Below are 21,284 nucleotides of genomic sequence, written 5' to 3'. Positions count from 1 at the left end.
TTTGATTACATATTGGAAAATACCTTTAAAAATCACATTATTTAACCCCCTACCAATATGGACCCAATACACCTCCCCAATTTGAAAAACCCCTACTTTCACTAAATATTATAGGTATCCATTTTTTCATTAACATTTTTTATACCCCTTTATATTTTTTCATTAACTTTGAGCTCCATTTTTTACACCTGCCAATATAAAAACCCTTTACCCCCTATATATTAAGTCAATTTTTCCTCAATATATATCCCCCAATATGAACCCACGTGGTATGGTATTGCTCCCCTAGTGAAGCCCCTGTGGGAATGAACAAGGTAATGTTGGTCAAGTTACAAATCTTAAAATAAGATATTGAAATTTTGCTAATGAAGGAGTCCGAGTTAGTGAATGATTTGTTTACCCACATTATGAACTTGGTTAATAAAATTAGAACTAATGGAGACACTCATGAGGTTCAAAGAATCATAGAAAATACCAATTTTCCTCCTAGATTTGATCCTATGGTTGTAGTAATAGAAGACAAAGGATTTAACTCAAATGTTTCTCGATGAGCTTATGGATTCCTTGCACATCCATGACCAAAGGCTAAATATACTAGCTACCATTTCTTCTAAGCAACCTTTTAGATATCAAGTTTATGCCAAGGGAGGAAGAAGAATATACAAAATAGAGATGTTGCTTCTAAAGAAAATGGAAGTCGAAGTTTTAGTATCAACCATGAAATAGGAAGAGGAAGGGTTAATGATAATTCACATAGGAGATTCTCACAAAGTATGACAAATCCACTATTCAATGTCATTATTGTCAAAATGTTGGACATCATACATCTAATGTAGAAAAACACAACACAATATATATAAGAAAAATGCAAATTTCATCTAAAAGTGAAAAGAAACAAAATCTATTTATCATTTGCAATGAAGTAGAAGAAATTAATAAGGATGTTTGGTAGTTAGATAGTGGTTATAGCAACAAATGAGTGGAAACGAAGAAATGATTTCTACCATTGTTGAATTTGAAATGTAAGGTGAGAATGAAAAATAACAACTTCCATTTGCACCAACTAAAGTGACATTAATTTCTAAGATGTATGTTATGCCCCCTGTTTAAAACATAACCTCACTCAAGTTGGAAAATTAGTTCAAAAGGAATAGAGGTTTGTGTTTAAGAATGGAGAATACATTATTTTTGATAGAAATGATAGTAATAATCAAATTGCAATAGTTAACATGAAAAACACAACAATTTTTCCTTTAACCATAAAGAGTGAATTTTTTCTTTGCATTCAAAATTGACACAATGGACCAACCTAGGTTGTGGCATCTAAGATATGGTCACTTGAATTTCAATGGGATGAATTTTTTGTATAAGAAACAAATGGTAAAAGGAAAACCTTTGGTTGAACCACATACTAAAATATATGAGGTTTTCAAAAGCAACATAGAAATGCTTTTCCCACTTCAGTTGATTCATACAGATCTTTATGGTGTTGAAAATGTAACTAGTTTCAGTCTTCATAGTTGTTGTACTCATTTCAATATGTATTCAATGTAACAAACAAAAGAAGAAAATAACAAGATATTATTTTAAAGCATGGGTTTCATGCTCATTATTGATGGCTTATAGGAAAAAAACATGTTCTTCATGCTTCTAGGGTTTGTTAGGTCTTAGGATTTATTGTCATGAGTCAAAGGAGTCAACATCATGTTTATAAGACCCTTCCAAGAAAAATGTAATTGGAAAAATAATTTATTTTGAGTCTAGAAAGTCTTGGAAACTCTAAAAGCACAAGTCAGCCCTGGCAGTTACAAGTTGGCCTAAAGAAGGGAATTCGACCCCTTTGAAAGGCTATATAAAGAAGTAGTTCAACCTGATTTAGCATCCACTCACTCACAAGTTTTATCTCAAGAAGGAAGTTCAGTCTATAGCTGGGAAGAAGAAGAAGACGAGAGAAAAGGTCTAGGAGAAGAAAGGAAGAATGAAAATCTCATTTTTGGGCTCAATCTCTCTCACACATGTGAATGATTAGGGTTTCTGCAGCTTCCATGAAAGTCCAAAATTGCAAGACTGTGTTGCAATAAGATGAAGTGCAATATCTTGTTGTTGGGAGGAAGGATACTCTATCTTGACCTCGTTGAACTTGGGAGGAGTTGTCTTGCTCTAGGAAGGTCTCAAGAGGAAGTTGAACTAGGGTTTCTGCAGCAACAACAAGGGTCGAAATTGTAGGTTGAGTTGCAATGTTGAAGCTGGTAGGTCGAACTTGCAGTGTTGAAGCTGATTGGTGCAGAATCAAGAAAAGACTTGTTGGAAGGGATGACTTGGTAATTGGAGAAGGACTTGGTCTAGGGATTGGGTCTTTGTTGTCTCATTGGAAGAAAATTCTATAAGAAGAGAAAAGTTTACTGGGTTTTCCCCTTGGAGGGGTTTTTCCCTAGTTGAGAACCTATTTTTTTGTGTCCTTGTTGTTACTATTTCGTTCTTGATATTTTCTTGATGAAGATATATAACTAAAGAACAAAATGAGATTAACTAAGTTCATAAGAAAATATTAAGGTTAAGGAAAATTGATTTGATATGTTGCCACTCTGAATTTTCTAACATGGTATCAGAGCTAAGGTGAATTAGAAGGTAGCTAGAAGGACACAAGAAGTAGAAAGCTTGTTAATCTAGAAGAAGGGCTTTCTTGTCAAGGATGATCATTTGTGAAAGACCTACATATCTGGAAGGAGGGTTTATACATTGAAGAAGATCAAGGTTATCAAGCTCTCATCAAAGGAATGCTTGAGAGGGAGATTACAAGGAAGGTTGTCTCTTGAAAGAAGGAAATATATATAGGCTCATTGGGAGGCATCTTTGAAGGGAGCATAAAAAGGATCTTGGAAGCTATTGTTGGAGGAATCTTAAGAAACATATTTCAAGGACATTGTTGAAGGTTCTTCAAAGGTCTTGAGGGCGTCAAGAAAGGTTGAAGACATCATCAAGGAAGAGGAGAATCTTGGTTATCAATGAACCGAGCAAAGACAACACTCAAGAACTAGATAAGTACAAGAAAGGGGAAGTAAGGACATAAAGGATCATAGTTGAATCAATCAAGGATCCTCTTGTTCCATTTGTCGCAAATTTTAAAACTTCCAATGCTATGTACGATAAGTTAGTGAAGGTGTACTCTATAAGTACATTGAGACAAAAGATGTCTTTGTGGAGTAAATTGTACAAGATGAAGAAGTCAAAGGATGAGGACATGACATCCTTTCTAATGAAGATCTCTCAATTAAGAGATCACTTGCAAGGGCTAGGGGAGACTATTTCTGACTCGAAAATGACCATCTATGTACTAAATGCATTGCCACCAGAATGGAGCAGCTTTGCAACCAACATCTACTCTAAGAAAGATTCAACTCCATTTTATGAGTTGTGGGCACAATGCATTTTGGAGGAATCGGGGATTAATGTGAAATATGGCATTTGATCAAATGGATAATCTCAAGCCTATCTATCTTAAATCAATAAGATGAAGAAGGGGAAGTTTGGAAAGTCCAAGAAGAAAGATATGTCCAAGGTTCAATGCAACCTTTTAGATCTCAAGTTTTTGTCAAGGGAGGAAGAAGATTATACAAAATAGATATGTTTCTAGAGAAAATGGAAGTGGAAGTGTAATATTCCTAATTAGCTATGGCTAATTGGAATATTCGATTTTGTTCGATTTTTGCCTTTTATAGTTATTTGTAAATAAAAAGTGAGGAAGGGGGAACATAACTCACTTTAGAATAAAAAGTCACTTCCTAGGTAGCACAACGTTGTGACTTAAGGGGGAACCAAGGGGGCCAAAGGGGGACGCAAAAATGGGGCCCACGCAGACACATGGAGGGACTGCGCAGGAGGGAAGGAACACATGGCAAGAAGGGCAATCACGCAGGAGAAAGTGAGCCTAGGGATTGTAAGAGGCAGAGGCTATAAAATAAAGAGGAACCCCCTCATTTGGGATCGTTCTGGTTATGAGCATTTGTGATAGTCATTTCGACTTAGAGCACGCTGGCTGTTTAGCTAGTCTGCAACACTGTTTAGTGCATTGAGTGTCTCCGTTCGGAGAATCACCCTTAGCCCTGGGGGACTTCGAGTGCCTGCTCGGGCAAGGTATTTCCATTGGCATTCCAGCAGTAGTTTCATCAGCATTTCAGCAACAGTTTCATCAGCATTTCAGCAACAATTTCATTAGTGTCTTTGAGGAACTGCGCAGAAGCCCAAGGGGGTGATTTTCGGGGGTCGGCCATTTCAGAAAATCTTCTAGGTTTTAAAGTAGAGTCCGATTCCAGAGTTTCAGCGTTTTCTGAGGAGGGGAGCAGCCCCAAATCCTCATTTGATTTCCAGCAGCAACAACACGATAGTTTTCCCGCCACTGGGACGCAGATCAGTGTGAGGCCATTCTAGGAAAGCTTTCTGGGTTTTTCTGGGTTTCTTGAGTAGAGCCAAAATACAGAGTTTTAGCTTTTTCCGAGGAGGGGAGCAGCCCCAAATCATCATTTGTTTTCTAGCAGCAACAACAGCACAACAACAACATCCATGCAGAGAGGCCATTCTTGTCATTCTAAGAGTATTTCTTCACTTACCTTGTGCAAGTTGAGGTGCCATCTGTCTAATCACCTCTTGTACTCATTTATTGCTTAGTATAATAAAATGGGTTAGCATTTCTCGCTGCATTTCTTGTGTATCCGCTTATATTTCCGGTTTACATTATTATATGTTGTTCCACTGTTATTTTATCACTTCTGGGTTATTATATCATTTGCACGTATTTGGTTGGAGTTTTGTTGGGGTTTGAGGAATATTCCGGGTTAGGGATATTACAGTGGTTTCAGAGCATAGGTCTGGCTCAGCCTGTGGAGCTAACAATCTATGACACCGAGGGAAAAACCCTATATCTGTTACAGAGATCAGAGATACAGAGACACTGGGTGTAGGTTGGAGAACACTTACGGAGAGGGAAACTATGTTCCGGTGGTGGACGCAGAATAGGAGGAGCTTGTGGTGGACGCAGAACAGGGGGATCTGATGGCAGATGATGACGGGAAGAGATTTGCAGATATGCTCCTCAAATCCATGCAGGATCTGTCGAGGCAGATTGAGGTGATGGGGCAGAGATTCACGGCAGTAGAGGCCAGACAGCGTGAGAGCCCACGGGTTTTTCAGGTTGGTGAGGGATCGGGCGCATCCCACCATTTGCCAGAGCAGCGTGATACTGCGCAGCAGGTGGCCTCACATGCCCCTACACGCTCTACCATGCCCACTTTCTTAGGAGCCGACACGGGGGCCGTAGCCCAGCAGGAGGCAGAGCCTAGACATATGGGCGATTATTTTGCAGAGTACCCGGCCTATGGGCAGGAGTTTAGGGATGCCCTCTCATTCAGAGATTTTGTTCAGCTCCAGTGGGATAGTAGACCCCGCGACCATCATAGAGGGTATCAGCATTACCATGATAGTGACACCCACCGTACAGCGAGTAGATTCCACTTGTCTACGTTTGATGGTTCATCAAACAGTTCGGCAAAGTCTTGGGTGGAGAAGCTGGACATTAATTCCAGCTTAACCAGATGTCGGAGATAGAGGCCATCAAGGTGGCAACATTGAATTTGGATGGTGAGGCCCAGGATTGGTGGTTTCATGGGATGGTTACACTAGGGCGCTCCACAGTGACGACATATGTCGAGTTTACCAAGAGACTGATGGAGCGATTTGATCAGAGGGATCCAGAGCAGCATTTTGTTGAGCTGACAAGGCTCAAACAGACAGGGAGCCCACAGACCTACATTGCAGATTTCTTGAGGGTCTTTGATGGTGCCAAACCTATCCCTACTGATAATAAAAAAGCATGGAATACCAAAATACTTAGATAGTATTATATGTCCTCGTGATGTGCGCAGTGTTCTTCGTTTTCATGAGCCTACTGATAATAAAAAAAGAGCATGGAATACCTCGAAGGAGTCTAGGCAGGTTTTGACTTTGACGTTGTCAAGCAAAGCATATTTTTTTCACCCATTTTTAATAAAATTGAGTATGCTATATTTTAATGGCCGCGGATATGTCGTCTGAGAGTTATTATATTTATCAATAAAATAATAAATTGATTCCACAATCTATAAACTTTCGATTAGATTTAGGGGGATATCTAAACAATTATGTTGAACTTTTCGCACTAAAAGAAAAAGCCTTGCATGTTCAGATCTGGTCAAGAAGTAAGTGATCCTGAGTCTGATTCTTTATCTTTCGCTGATTTTTATAAGGGAGCCACCATGACTATAATAATAAAATTTCAATTATATATTGAGGATACATTTACGAAAATGACACCAAACAACCTTTCACCACTTACCATTCTGTAGACTATTATGTTCTCAAGACTGGACTGGCTATACTGGAATTCAATATAAGCATTCCCACAAGGTATCATGAAGCTCGGCTATCAAGGAGGTCTATCCTTAGTACCCACTTGTCGAAGATGGGCGAGAAGGAGGAGCAAGTAAAAGTGTTGAGCCAATGGCCCAGTCCCTTCTGCATGCGAGTTTTGATTGGGTTGGAAGAGAAAGGGGTGAGATATGAATACCAAGAAGAAAATGTTCTCGCCTGCAAGAGCGAGCTGCTGCTACAGACGAACCCCGTCCACAAGAGAGTAAACGTTCTCATCCATGAGGGCAAGCCCATTTGCGAGTCTGTCATTATTCTCCAATACATCGACGAGGTCTGGCCGGGCTCTAATTCTTTCATGCCCTCCAATCCATATGACCGAGCCCTGGGAAGATTCTGGGCAGACTTTATGGACACTAAGGTAATCCAACGACTATATTTTCATTGCATTTTTTTTTCAACGTAGTCTTGTTGGGGGTTGGATCATAAAACCTGGGACTATTTTCATTGCATTTATCACTGATATTTGTATGAGGTATCTAATTTATCTGAAATGGTGTGGTTTCTTTCGGTTTTTGGAAAATGTTGTTCATAGGATTTTGAAATGAGGTATCTAATTTATCTGAAATGGTGTGGTTTCTTTCAGTTTTTGGAAAATGTTGTTCATAGGATTTTGAAATGCACCGGTGAAGCTCAAGAAGAGGGTACGCGCTACATGTTAGAATGCCTGGGGCTGCTAGAAGGGGAGCTGTCAGCAGGTGGAGGTAAGCCTTATTTTGCAGGGGACCAGTTTGGGTTCTTGGACATTGTATTGATTCCCAATGCCCCTTGGTTCTATGCACTGGAAACGCTCGCCAAATGGAAAATACCATGGGATGGTGAGTTCCCTAGGCTTCAAGGGTGGATGAAGAGATGCTTGGAGAGGGAGAGCGTCAAGAAGATTCTTCAGGATCCTCTGAAGGTTTCAGAATATGCCATTCAACTAAGGAAGGCATTTGTCACCTCCGATTGACTGGCAATCTTAAGTTGTTGCAGCATCGTTGATATATATATTGAGAGTACGGAGTGGAATAGAGTAGAGAGACACTTACTAGATTTTGAGATGTTTGAAGTCCCCCTTAAGAGTGAGAATGCATCAGACTGTTGTGTTCAATCAGTGAATAATTTTATATATACAGTTTGTCACAGTTGTGTTGAATGGTTTCAATAATTATAGTTATAATTTGAGCTTCAGCCTTCACGACATGCAAGTAATTTAACCAGTGAAACATTAGGACTATCTGTTCATGGATGGGAAGTCTTGTGTTGAAGATAAGCTTGTTGTGTAGAGTGATGTAAATGCTCTCGGTTGTTGTTGACACTCTGTGTTACTCTATCTTTTGTTCTGTTCCGTGTTTCTTTTTTCAATATATTGGTATTTGAGCAAGTTTTAATCGGTTTTGGGGGTTTATATTGTTGTCTTTGAGATGGCTAGCAGCAGTGGCTTGTGGTAACAAGTACCACACTGTGATAGAAATAATTATGGAGTCATCTTGAAAATGGTTTACCTAATCCTCTAGACTAATGCTCATTTAGGTTAAAAAGAATATGTTGAAAGAGAATAGGAAGAAGGATGCCAAGGCTCTCTAAAATTTATACAAACAACTATAAGAGATGCCATTTTTCCAAGGATGGCAATTGCTACAAAGTTCAAGTAAGTATGAGAGACTTTGTAAAATGCATACCAAGGAATGAACACTGGGGTTCACTAAATGAACCTCTGTCATATCGCGTGCGTTCATGGCATATTAAACAATACCCATAATTTGATTACATATTGGAAAATACCTTTAAAAATCACATTATTTAACCCCCTACCAATATGGACCCAATACACCTCCCCAATTTGAAAAACCCCTACTTTCACTAAATATTATAGGTATCCATTTTTTCATTAACATTTTTTATACCCCTTTATATTTTTTCATTAACTTTGAGCTCCATTTTTTACACCTGCCAATATAAAAACCCTTTACCCCCTATATATTAAGTCAATTTTTCCTCAATATATATCCCCCAATATGAACCCACGTGGTATGGTATTGCTCCCCTAGTGAAGCCCCTGTGGGAATGAACAAGGTAATGTTGGTCAAGTTACAAATCTTAAAATAAGATATTGAAATTTTGCTAATGAAGGAGTCCGAGTTAGTGAATGATTTGTTTACCCACATTATGAACTTGGTTAATAAAATTAGAACTAATGGAGACACTCATGAGGTTCAAAGAATCATAGAAAATACCAATTTTCCTCCTAGATTTGATCCTATGGTTGTAGTAATAGAAGACAAAGGATTTAACTCAAATGTTTCTCGATGAGCTTATGGATTCCTTGCACATCCATGACCAAAGGCTAAATATACTAGCTACCATTTCTTCTAAGCAACCTTTTAGATATCAAGTTTATGCCAAGGGAGGAAGAAGAATATACAAAATAGAGATGTTGCTTCTAAAGAAAATGGAAGTCGAAGTTTTAGTATCAACCATGAAATAGGAAGAGGAAGGGTTAATGATAATTCACATAGGAGATTCTCACAAAGTATGACAAATCCACTATTCAATGTCATTATTGTCAAAATGTTGGACATCATACATCTAATGTAGAAAAACACAACACAATATATATAAGAAAAATGCAAATTTCATCTAAAAGTGAAAAGAAACAAAATCTATTTATCATTTGCAATGAAGTAGAAGAAATTAATAAGGATGTTTGGTAGTTAGATAGTGGTTATAGCAACAAATGAGTGGAAACGAAGAAATGATTTCTACCATTGTTGAATTTGAAATGTAAGGTGAGAATGAAAAATAACAACTTCCATTTGCACCAACTAAAGTGACATTAATTTCTAAGATGTATGTTATGCCCCCTGTTTAAAACATAACCTCACTCAAGTTGGAAAATTAGTTCAAAAGGAATAGAGGTTTGTGTTTAAGAATGGAGAATACATTATTTTTGATAGAAATGATAGTAATAATCAAATTGCAATAGTTAACATGAAAAACACAACAATTTTTCCTTTAACCATAAAGAGTGAATTTTTTCTTTGCATTCAAAATTGACACAATGGACCAACCTAGGTTGTGGCATCTAAGATATGGTCACTTGAATTTCAATGGGATGAATTTTTTGTATAAGAAACAAATGGTAAAAGGAAAACCTTTGGTTGAACCACATACTAAAATATATGAGGTTTTCAAAAGCAACATAGAAATGCTTTTCCCACTTCAGTTGATTCATACAGATCTTTATGGTGTTGAAAATGTAACTAGTTTCAGTCTTCATAGTTGTTGTACTCATTTCAATATGTATTCAATGTAACAAACAAAAGAAGAAAATAACAAGATATTATTTTAAAGCATGGGTTTCATGCTCATTATTGATGGCTTATAGGAAAAAAACATGTTCTTCATGCTTCTAGGGTTTGTTAGGTCTTAGGATTTATTGTCATGAGTCAAAGGAGTCAACATCATGTTTATAAGACCCTTCCAAGAAAAATGTAATTGGAAAAATAATTTATTTTGAGTCTAGAAAGTCTTGGAAACTCTAAAAGCACAAGTCAGCCCTGGCAGTTACAAGTTGGCCTAAAGAAGGGAATTCGACCCCTTTGAAAGGCTATATAAAGAAGTAGTTCAACCTGATTTAGCATCCACTCACTCACAAGTTTTATCTCAAGAAGGAAGTTCAGTCTATAGCTGGGAAGAAGAAGAAGACGAGAGAAAAGGTCTAGGAGAAGAAAGGAAGAATGAAAATCTCATTTTTGGGCTCAATCTCTCTCACACATGTGAATGATTAGGGTTTCTGCAGCTTCCATGAAAGTCCAAAATTGCAAGACTGTGTTGCAATAAGATGAAGTGCAATATCTTGTTGTTGGGAGGAAGGATACTCTATCTTGACCTCGTTGAACTTGGGAGGAGTTGTCTTGCTCTAGGAAGGTCTCAAGAGGAAGTTGAACTAGGGTTTCTGCAGCAACAACAAGGGTCGAAATTGTAGGTTGAGTTGCAATGTTGAAGCTGGTAGGTCGAACTTGCAGTGTTGAAGCTGATTGGTGCAGAATCAAGAAAAGACTTGTTGGAAGGGATGACTTGGTAATTGGAGAAGGACTTGGTCTAGGGATTGGGTCTTTGTTGTCTCATTGGAAGAAAATTCTATAAGAAGAGAAAAGTTTACTGGGTTTTCCCCTTGGAGGGGTTTTTCCCTAGTTGAGAACCTATTTTTTTGTGTCCTTGTTGTTACTATTTCGTTCTTGATATTTTCTTGATGAAGATATATAACTAAAGAACAAAATGAGATTAACTAAGTTCATAAGAAAATATTAAGGTTAAGGAAAATTGATTTGATATGTTGCCACTCTGAATTTTCTAACATGGTATCAGAGCTAAGGTGAATTAGAAGGTAGCTAGAAGGACACAAGAAGTAGAAAGCTTGTTAATCTAGAAGAAGGGCTTTCTTGTCAAGGATGATCATTTGTGAAAGACCTACATATCTGGAAGGAGGGTTTATACATTGAAGAAGATCAAGGTTATCAAGCTCTCATCAAAGGAATGCTTGAGAGGGAGATTACAAGGAAGGTTGTCTCTTGAAAGAAGGAAATATATATAGGCTCATTGGGAGGCATCTTTGAAGGGAGCATAAAAAGGATCTTGGAAGCTATTGTTGGAGGAATCTTAAGAAACATATTTCAAGGACATTGTTGAAGGTTCTTCAAAGGTCTTGAGGGCGTCAAGAAAGGTTGAAGACATCATCAAGGAAGAGGAGAATCTTGGTTATCAATGAACCGAGCAAAGACAACACTCAAGAACTAGATAAGTACAAGAAAGGGGAAGTAAGGACATAAAGGATCATAGTTGAATCAATCAAGGATCCTCTTGTTCCATTTGTCGCAAATTTTAAAACTTCCAATGCTATGTACGATAAGTTAGTGAAGGTGTACTCTATAAGTACATTGAGACAAAAGATGTCTTTGTGGAGTAAATTGTACAAGATGAAGAAGTCAAAGGATGAGGACATGACATCCTTTCTAATGAAGATCTCTCAATTAAGAGATCACTTGCAAGGGCTAGGGGAGACTATTTCTGACTCGAAAATGACCATCTATGTACTAAATGCATTGCCACCAGAATGGAGCAGCTTTGCAACCAACATCTACTCTAAGAAAGATTCAACTCCATTTTATGAGTTGTGGGCACAATGCATTTTGGAGGAATCGGGGATTAATGTGAAATATGGCATTTGATCAAATGGATAATCTCAAGCCTATCTATCTTAAATCAATAAGATGAAGAAGGGGAAGTTTGGAAAGTCCAAGAAGAAAGATATGTCCAAGGTTCAATGCAACCTTTTAGATCTCAAGTTTTTGTCAAGGGAGGAAGAAGATTATACAAAATAGATATGTTTCTAGAGAAAATGGAAGTGGAAGTGTAATATTCCTAATTAGCTATGGCTAATTGGAATATTCGATTTTGTTCGATTTTTGCCTTTTATAGTTATTTGTAAATAAAAAGTGAGGAAGGGGGAACATAACTCACTTTAGAATAAAAAGTCACTTCCTAGGTAGCACAACGTTGTGACTTAAGGGGGAACCAAGGGGGCCAAAGGGGGACGCAAAAATGGGGCCCACGCAGACACATGGAGGGACTGCGCAGGAGGGAAGGAACACATGGCAAGAAGGGCAATCACGCAGGAGAAAGTGAGCCTAGGGATTGTAAGAGGCAGAGGCTATAAAATAAAGAGGAACCCCCTCATTTGGGATCGTTCTGGTTATGAGCATTTGTGATAGTCATTTCGACTTAGAGCACGCTGGCTGTTTAGCTAGTCTGCAACACTGTTTAGTGCATTGAGTGTCTCCGTTCGGAGAATCACCCTTAGCCCTGGGGGACTTCGAGTGCCTGCTCGGGCAAGGTATTTCCATTGGCATTCCAGCAGTAGTTTCATCAGCATTTCAGCAACAGTTTCATCAGCATTTCAGCAACAATTTCATTAGTGTCTTTGAGGAACTGCGCAGAAGCCCAAGGGGGTGATTTTCGGGGGTCGGCCATTTCAGAAAATCTTCTAGGTTTTAAAGTAGAGTCCGATTCCAGAGTTTCAGCGTTTTCTGAGGAGGGGAGCAGCCCCAAATCCTCATTTGATTTCCAGCAGCAACAACACGATAGTTTTCCAGCCACTGGGACGCAGATCAGTGTGAGGCCATTCTAGGAAAGCTTTCTGGGTTTTTCTGGGTTTCTTGAGTAGAGCCCAAATCCAGAGTTTTAGCTTTTTCCGAGGAGGGGAGCAGCCCCAAATCATCATTTGTTTTCTAGCAGCAACAACAGCACAACAACAACATCCATGCAGAGAGGCCATTCTTGTCATTCTAAGAGTATTTCTTCACTTACCTTGTGCAAGTTGAGGTGCCATCTGTCTAATCACCTCTTGTACTCATTTATTGCTTAGTATAATAAAATGGGTTAGCATTTCTCGCTGCATTTCTTGTGTATCCGCTTATATTTCCGGTTTACATTATTATATGTTGTTCCACTGTTATTTTATCACTTCTGGGTTATTATATCATTTGCACGTATTTGGTTGGAGTTTTGTTGGGGTTTGAGGAATATTCCGGGTTAGGGATATTACAGTGGTTTCAGAGCATAGGTCTGGCTCAGCCTGTGGAGCTAACAATCTATGACACCGAGGGAAAAACCCTATATCTGTTACAGAGATCAGAGATACAGAGACACTGGGTGTAGGTTGGAGAACACTTACGGAGAGGGAAACTATGTTCCGGTGGTGGACGCAGAATAGGAGGAGCTTGTGGTGGACGCAGAACAGGGGGATCTGATGGCAGATGATGACGGGAAGAGATTTGCAGATATGCTCCTCAAATCCATGCAGGATCTGTCGAGGCAGATTGAGGTGATGGGGCAGAGATTCACGGCAGTAGAGGCCAGACAGCGTGAGAGCCCACGGGTTTTTCAGGTTGGTGAGGGATCGGGCGCATCCCACCATTTGCCAGAGCAGCGTGATACTGCGCAGCAGGTGGCCTCACATGCCCCTACACGCTCTACCATGCCCACTTTCTTAGGAGCCGACACGGGGGCCGTAGCCCAGCAGGAGGCAGAGCCTAGACATATGGGCGATTATTTTGCAGAGTACCAGGCCTATGGGCAGGAGTTTAGGGAAGCCCTCTCATTCAGAGATTTTGTTCAGCTCCAGTGGGATAGTAGACCCCGCGACCATCATAGAGGGTATCAGCATTACCATGATAGTGACACCCACCGTACAGCGAGTAGATTCCACTTGTCTACGTTTGATGGTTCATCAAACAGTTCGGCAAAGTCTTGGGTGGAGAAGCTGGACATTAATTCCAGCTTAACCAGATGTCGGAGATAGAGGCCATCAAGGTGGCAACATTGAATTTGGATGGTGAGGCCCAGGATTGGTGGTTTCATGGGATGGTTACACTAGGGCGCTCCACACTGACGACATATGTCGAGTTTACCAAGAGACTGATGGAGCGATTTGATCAGAGGGATCCAGAGCAGCATTTTGTTGAGCTGACAAGGCTCAAACAGACAGGGAGCCCACAGACCTACATTGCAGATTTCTTGAGGGTCTTTGATGGTGCCAAACCTATCCCTACTGATAATAAAAAAGCATGGAATACCAAAATACTTAGATAGTATTATATGTCCTCGTGATGTGCGCAGTGTTCTTCGTTTTCATGAGCCTACTGATAATAAAAAAAGAGCATGGAATACCTCGAAGGAGTCTAGGCAGGTTTTGACTTTGACGTTGTCAAGCAAAGCATATTTTTTTCACCCATTTTTAATAAAATTGAGTATGCTATATTTTAATGGCCGCGGATATGTCGTCTGAGAGTTATTATATTTATCAATAAAATAATAAATTGATTCCACAATCTATAAACTTTCGATTAGATTTAGGGGGATATCTAAACAATTATGTTGAACTTTTCGCACTAAAAGAAAAAGCCTTGCATGTTCAGATCTGGTCAAGAAGTAAGTGATCCTGAGTCTGATTCTTTATCTTTCGCTGATTTTTATAAGGGAGCCACCATGACTATAATAATAAAATTTCAATTATATATTGAGGATACATTTACGAAAATGACACCAAACAACCTTTCACCACTTACCATTCTGTAGACTATTATGTTCTCAAGACTGGACTGGCTATACTGGAATTCAATATAAGCATTCCCACAAGGTATCATGAAGCTCGGCTATCAAGGAGGTCTATCCTTAGTACCCACTTGTCGAAGATGGGCGAGAAGGAGGAGCAAGTAAAAGTGTTGAGCCAATGGCCCAGTCCCTTCTGCATGCGAGTTTTGATTGGGTTGGAAGAGAAAGGGGTGAGATATGAATACCAAGAAGAAAATGTTCTCGCCTGCAAGAGCGAGCTGCTGCTACAGACGAACCCCGTCCACAAGAGAGTAAACGTTCTCATCCATGAGGGCAAGCCCATTTGCGAGTCTGTCATTATTCTCCAATACATCGACGAGGTCTGGCCGGGCTCTAATTCTTTCATGCCCTCCAATCCATATGACCGAGCCCTGGGAAGATTCTGGGCAGACTTTATGGACACTAAGGTAATCCAACGACTATATTTTCATTGCATTTTTTTTTCAACGTAGTCTTGTTGGGGGTTGGATCATAAAACCTGGGACTATTTTCATTGCATTTATCACTGATATTTGTATGAGGTATCTAATTTATCTGAAATGGTGTGGTTTCTTTCGGTTTTTGGAAAATGTTGTTCATAGGATTTTGAAATGAGGTATCTAATTTATCTGAAATGGTGTGGTTTCTTTCAGTTTTTGGAAAATGTTGTTCATAGGATTTTGAAATGCACCGGTGAAGCTCAAGAAGAGGGTACGCGCTACATGTTAGAATGCCTGGGGCTGCTAGAAGGGGAGCTGTCAGCAGGTGGAGGTAAGCCTTATTTTGCAGGGGACCAGTTTGGGTTCTTGGACATTGTATTGATTCCCAATGCCCCTTGGTTCTATGCACTGGAAACGCTCGCCAAATGGAAAATACCATGGGATGGTGAGTTCCCTAGGCTTCAAGGGTGGATGAAGAGATGCTTGGAGAGGGAGAGCGTCAAGAAGATTCTTCAGGATCCTCTGAAGGTTTCAGAATATGCCATTCAACTAAGGAAGGCATTTGTCACCTCCGATTGACTGGCAATCTTAAGTTGTTGCAGCATCGTTGATATATATATTGAGAGTACGGAGTGGAATAGAGTAGAGAGACACTTACTAGATTTTGAGATGTTTGAAGTCCCCCTTAAGAGTGAGAATGCATCAGACTGTTGTGTTCAATCAGTGAATAATTTTATATATACAGTTTGTCACAGTTGTGTTGAATGGTTTCAATAATTATAGTTATAATTTGAGCTTCAGCCTTCACGACATGCAAGTAATTTAACCAGTGAAACATTAGGACTATCTGTTCATGGATGGGAAGTCTTGTGTTGAAGATAAGCTTGTTGTGTAGAGTGATGTAAATGCTCTCGGTTGTTGTTGACACTCTGTGTTACTCTATCTTTTGTTCTGTTCCGTGTTTCTTTTTTCAATATATTGGTATTTGAGCAAGTTTTAATCGGTTTTGGGGGTTTATATTGTTGTCTTTGAGATGGCTAGCAGCAGTGGCTTGTGGTAACAAGTACCACACTGTGATAGAAATAATTATGGAGTCATCTTGAAAATGGTTTACCTAATCCTCTAGACTAATGCTCATTTAGGTTAAAAAGAATATGTTGAAAGAGAATAGGAAGAAGGATGCCAAGGCTCTCTAAAATTTATACAAACAACTATAAGAGATGCCATTTTTCCAAGGATGGCAATTGCTACAAAGTTCAAGTAAGTATGAGAGACTTTGTAAAATGCATACCAAGGAATGAACACTGGGGTTCACTAAATGAACCTCTGTCATATCGCGTGCGTTCATGGCATATTAAACAATACCCATAATTTGATTACATATTGGAAAATACCTTTAAAAATCACATTATTTAACCCCCTACCAATATGGACCCAATACACCTCCCCAATTTGAAAAACCCCTACTTTCACTAAATATTATAGGTATCCATTTTTTCATTAACATTTTTTATACCCCTTTATATTTTTTCATTAACTTTGAGCTCCATTTTTTACACCTGCCAATATAAAAACCCTTTACCCCCTATATATTAAGTCAATTTTTCCTCAATATATATCCCCCAATATGAACCCACGTGGTATGGTATTGCTCCCCTAGTGAAGCCCCTGTGGGAATGAACAAGGTAATGTTGGTCAAGTTACAAATCTTAAAATAAGATATTGAAATTTTGCTAATGAAGGAGTCCGAGTTAGTGAATGATTTGTTTACCCACATTATGAACTTGGTTAATAAAATTAGAACTAATGGAGACACTCATGAGGTTCAAAGAATCATAGAAAATACCAATTTTCCTCCTAGATTTGATCCTATGGTTGTAGTAATAGAAGACAAAGGATTTAACTCAAATGTTTCTCGATGAGCTTATGGATTCCTTGCACATCCATGACCAAAGGCTAAATATACTAGCTACCATTTCTTCTAAGCAACCTTTTAGATATCAAGTTTATGCCAAGGGAGGAAGAAGAATATACAAAATAGAGATGTTGCTTCTAAAGAAAATGGAAGTCGAAGTTTTAGTATCAACCATGAAATAGGAAGAGGAAGGGTTAATGATAATTCACATAGGAGATTCTCACAAAGTATGACAAATCCACTATTCAATGTCATTATTGTCAAAATGTTGGACATCATACATCTAATGTAGAAAAACACAACACAATATATATAAGAAAAATGCAAATTTCATCTAAAAGTGAAAAGAAACAAAATCTATTTATCATTTGCAATGAAGTAGAAGAAATTAATAAGGATGTTTGGTAGTTAGATAGTGGTTATAGCAACAAATGAGTGGAAACGAAGAAATGATTTCTACCATTGTTGAATTTGAAATGTAAGGTGAGAATGAAAAATAACAACTTCCATTTGCACCAACTAAAGTGACATTAATTTCTAAGATGTATGTTATGCCCCCTGTTTAAAACATAACCTCACTCAAGTTGGAAAATTAGTTCAAAAGGAATAGAGGTTTGTGTTTAAGAATGGAGAATACATTATTTTTGATAGAAATGATAGTAATAATCAAATTGCAATAGTTAACATGAAAAACACAACAATTTTTCCTTTAACCATAAAGAGTGAATTTTTTCTTTGCATTCAAAATTGACACAATGGACCAACCTAGGTTGTGGCATCTAAGATATGGTCACTTGAATTTCAATGGGATGAATTTTTTGTATAAGAAACAAATGGTAAAAGGAAAACCTTTGGTTGAACCACATACTAAAATATATGAGGTTTTCAAAAGCAACATAGAAATGCTTTTCCCACTTCAGTTGATTCATACAGATCTTTATGGTGTTGAAAATGTAACTAGTTTCAGTCTTCATAGTTGTTGTACTCATTTCAATATGTATTCAATGTAACAAACAAAAGAAGAAAATAACAAGATATTATTTTAAAGCATGGGTTTCATGCTCATTATTGATGGCTTATAGGAAAAAAACATGTTCTTCATGCTTCTAGGGTTTGTTAGGTCTTAGGATTTATTGTCATGAGTCAAAGGAGTCAACATTATGTTTATAAGACCCTTCCAAGAAAAATGTAATTGGAAAAATAATTTATTTTGAGTCTAGAAAGTCTTGGAAACTCTAAAAGCACAAGTCAGCCCTGGCAGTTACAAGTTGGCCTAAAGAAGGGAATTCGACCCCTTTGAAAGGCTATATAAAGAAGTAGTTCAACCTGATTTAGCATCCACTCACTCACAAGTTTTATCTCAAGAAGGAAGTTCAGTCTATAGCTGGGAAGAAGAAGAAGACGAGAGAAAAGGTCTAGGAGAAGAAAGGAAGAATGAAAATCTCATTTTTGGGCTCAATCTCTCTCACACATGTGAATGATTAGGGTTTCTGCAGCTTCCAAGAAATTCCAAAATTGCAGGACTGTGTTGCAATAAGATGAAGTGCAATATCTTGTTGTTGGGAGGAAGGATACTCTATCTTGACCTCGTTGAACTTGGGAGGAGTTGTCTTGCTCTAGGAAGGTCTCAAGAGGAAGTTGAACTAGGGTTTCTGCAGCAACAACAAGGGCCGAAATTGTAGGTTGAGTTGCAATGTTGAAGCTGGTAGGTCGAACTTGCAGTGTTGAAGCTGATTGGTGCAGAATCAAGAAAAGACTTGTTGGAAGGTATGACTTAGTAATTGGAGAAGGACTTGGTCTAGGGATTGGGTCTTTGTTGTCTCATTGGAAGAAAATTCTCTAAGAAGAGAAAAGTTTACTGGGTTTTCCCCTTGGAGGGGTTTTTCCCTAGTTGAGACCCTAATTTTTTGTGTCCTTTTTGTTACTATTTCGTTCTTGATATTTTCTTGATGAAGATATCTAACTAAAGAACAAAATGAGATTAACTAAGTTCACAAGAAAATATTAAGGTTAAGGAAAATTGATTTAATATGTTGCCACTTTGAATTTTCTAACATGGTATCAGAGCTAAGGTGAACTAGAAGGTAGCTAGAAGGACATAAGAAGTAGAAAGCTTGTTAATCTAGAAGAAGGGCTTTCTTGTCAAGGATGATCATTTGTGAAAGACCTACATATCTGGAAGGAGGGTTTATACATTGAAGAAGATCAAGGTTACATCAAGCTCTCATCAAAGGAATGCTTGAGAGGGAGATTACAAGGAAAGTTGTCTCTTAAAAGAAGGAAATATATATAGGCTCATTGGGAGGCATCTTTGAAGGGAGTATAAAAAGGATCTTGGAAGCTATTGTTGGAGGAACCTTAAGAAACATATTTCAAGGACATTGTTGAAGGTTCTTCAAAGGTCTTGAGGGCATCAAGAAAGGTTGTAGACATCATCAAGGAAGAGGAGAATCTTGGTTATCAATGAACTGAGCAAAGACAACACTCAAGAAATAGATAAGTACAAGAAAGGGGAAGTAAGGACATAAAGGATCATAGTTGAATCAATCAAGGATCCTCTTGTTCCATTTGTTGCAAATTTGAAAACTTCCAATGCTATGTACAATAAGCTAGTGAAGGTGTACTCTATAAGTACGCCGGGACAAAAGATGTCTTTGCGGAGTAAATTGTACAAGATGAAGAAGTCAAAGGATGAGGACATGACATCCTTTCTAATGAAGATATCTCAATTAAGAGATCACTTGCAAGGGCTAGGGGAGACTATTTCTGACTCGAAAATGACCATCTATGTACTAAATGCATTGCCACCAGAATGGAGCAGCTTTGCAACCAACATCTACTCTAAGAAAGATTCAACTCCATTTTATGAGTTGTGGGCACAATGCATTTTGGAGGAATTGGGGATTAATGTGAAATATGGCATTTGATCAAATGAATAATCTCAAGCCTATCTATCTTAAATCAATAGGATGAAGAAGGGGAAGTTTGGAAAGTCCAAGAAGAAAGATATGTCGAAGGTTCAATGCAACCTTTTAGATCTCAAGTTTTTGTCAAGGGAGGAAGAAGATTATACAAAATAGATATGTTTCTAGAGAAAATGGAAGTGGAAGTGTAATATTCCTAATTAGCTATGGCTAATTGGAATATTCGATTTTGTTCGATTTTTGTCTTTTATAGTTATTTGTAAATAAAAAGTGAGGAAGGGGGAACATAACTCACTTTAGAATAAAAAGTCACTTCCTAGGTAGCACAACGTTGTGACTTAAGGGGGAACCAAGGGGGCCAAAGGGGGATGCAGAAATGGGGCCCACACAGACAAATGGAGGGACTGCGCAGGAGGGAAGGAACACATGGCAAGAAGGGGATCACGCAGGAGAAAGTGAGCCTAGGGATTGTGAGAGGCAAAGGTTATAAAATAGAGAGGAACCCCCTCATATGGGATCATTCTGGTTATGAGCATTTGTGATAGTCATTTCGACTTAGAGCATGCTGGCTGTTTAGCTAGTCTGCAACACTGTTTAGTGCATTGAGTGTCTCCATTCGGAGATCTCACCCTTAGCCCTGGGGGACTTCAAGTGCCTGCTCGGGCAAGGTATTTCCGTTGGCATTCCAGCAGTAGTTTCATCAGCATTTCAACAACAGTTTCATCAACGTCTTTGAGGAACTGCGCAGAACCCCAAGGGGGTGATTTTCAGGGGTTGGCCATTTCAAAAAATCTTTATGGGTTTTTCTGGGTTTTTTAAGTAGAGTCCGATTTCAGAGTTTCAACCTTTTCTGAGGAGGGGAGTAGCCCCAAATCCTCATTCGATTTCCAGCAGCAACAATAACACGATAGTTTTCCAATAGCTGGGACGCAGATCAGTGTGTGGCCATTCCAGGAAAGCTTTCTGGGTTTTTCTGGGTTTCTTGATTAGAGCCCGAATCCAGAGTTTCAAATTTTTCTGAGGAGGGGAGTAGCCCCAAATCATCATTTGTTCTAGCAGCAACAACAGCAGCATCCACGCAGAGAGGCCATTTTTGTCATTTTGAGAGTATTTCTTTACTTGCCTTGTGTAAGTCGGGGTGCCATCTGTCTAATCACCTTTTGTACTCATTTATTGCTTAGTATAAAAAAATGGCTTAGCATTTCTCACTGCATTTCTTGTGTATCCACTTATATTTCCGGTTTACATTATTATATGTTGTTCCACTGTTATTTTATCACTTCTGGGTTATTATATCATTTGCACGTATTTGGTTGGAGTTTTTTTGGGGTTTGAGGAATATTCCGGGTTAGGGATATTACAGTGGTATTAGAGCATAGATCTGGCTCAGCCTGTGGAGCTAGCAATCTA

The 21,284-nt window shown here is 38.7% G+C and overlaps 2 protein-coding genes across 2 annotated transcripts; both read left to right on the top strand.

Moving 5' to 3' along the window:
- The first annotated feature begins 6,420 nt into the window (after window positions 1-6,420).
- Window positions 6,421-7,632, top strand: LOC149155770 (glutathione S-transferase U19-like). Its single transcript, XM_089441151.1, has 2 exons — window positions 6,421-6,820; window positions 7,046-7,632. The coding sequence occupies exons 1-2, from the start codon at window positions 6,494-6,496 to the stop codon at window positions 7,409-7,411; spliced, it is 693 nt and encodes a 230-aa protein (XP_089297277.1). The 5' UTR covers window positions 6,421-6,493; the 3' UTR covers window positions 7,412-7,632.
- Window positions 7,633-14,627: 6,995 nt separating this feature from the next.
- Window positions 14,628-15,835, top strand: LOC149155769 (glutathione S-transferase U19-like). Its single transcript, XM_089441148.1, has 2 exons — window positions 14,628-15,023; window positions 15,249-15,835. Exons 1-2 carry the CDS (start codon window positions 14,697-14,699, stop codon window positions 15,612-15,614), a joined length of 693 nt encoding a protein of 230 aa, XP_089297274.1. The 5' UTR covers window positions 14,628-14,696; the 3' UTR covers window positions 15,615-15,835.
- Window positions 15,836-21,284: the final 5,449 nt, after the last annotated feature.

This window comes from Pinus tabuliformis, chromosome 9 (genome assembly GCF_031772625.1).
Source record: "Pinus tabuliformis cultivar Carrire ecotype Pingquan chromosome 9, CPIR1, whole genome shotgun sequence".
NCBI classification, from domain to species: Eukaryota; Viridiplantae; Streptophyta; class Pinopsida; order Pinales; family Pinaceae; genus Pinus; species Pinus tabuliformis.
The sequence above is the reverse complement of the archived record's forward strand: the minus strand, read 5'-3'. Positions and strand labels throughout refer to the sequence as shown.

Coding starts and splice junctions, on each gene's coding strand:
- LOC149155769 (XM_089441148.1), top strand. CDS start 14,697: ATGGGCGAGAAGGAGGAGCAAGTAAAAGTGTTGAGCCAATGGCCCAGT. Junction 15,024..15,248: donor CAGACTTTATGGACACTAAG/GTAATCCAACGA, acceptor GGTTTCTTTCAG/TTTTTGGAAAATGTTGTTCA.
- LOC149155770 (XM_089441151.1), top strand. CDS start 6,494: ATGGGCGAGAAGGAGGAGCAAGTAAAAGTGTTGAGCCAATGGCCCAGT. Junction 6,821..7,045: donor CAGACTTTATGGACACTAAG/GTAATCCAACGA, acceptor GGTTTCTTTCAG/TTTTTGGAAAATGTTGTTCA.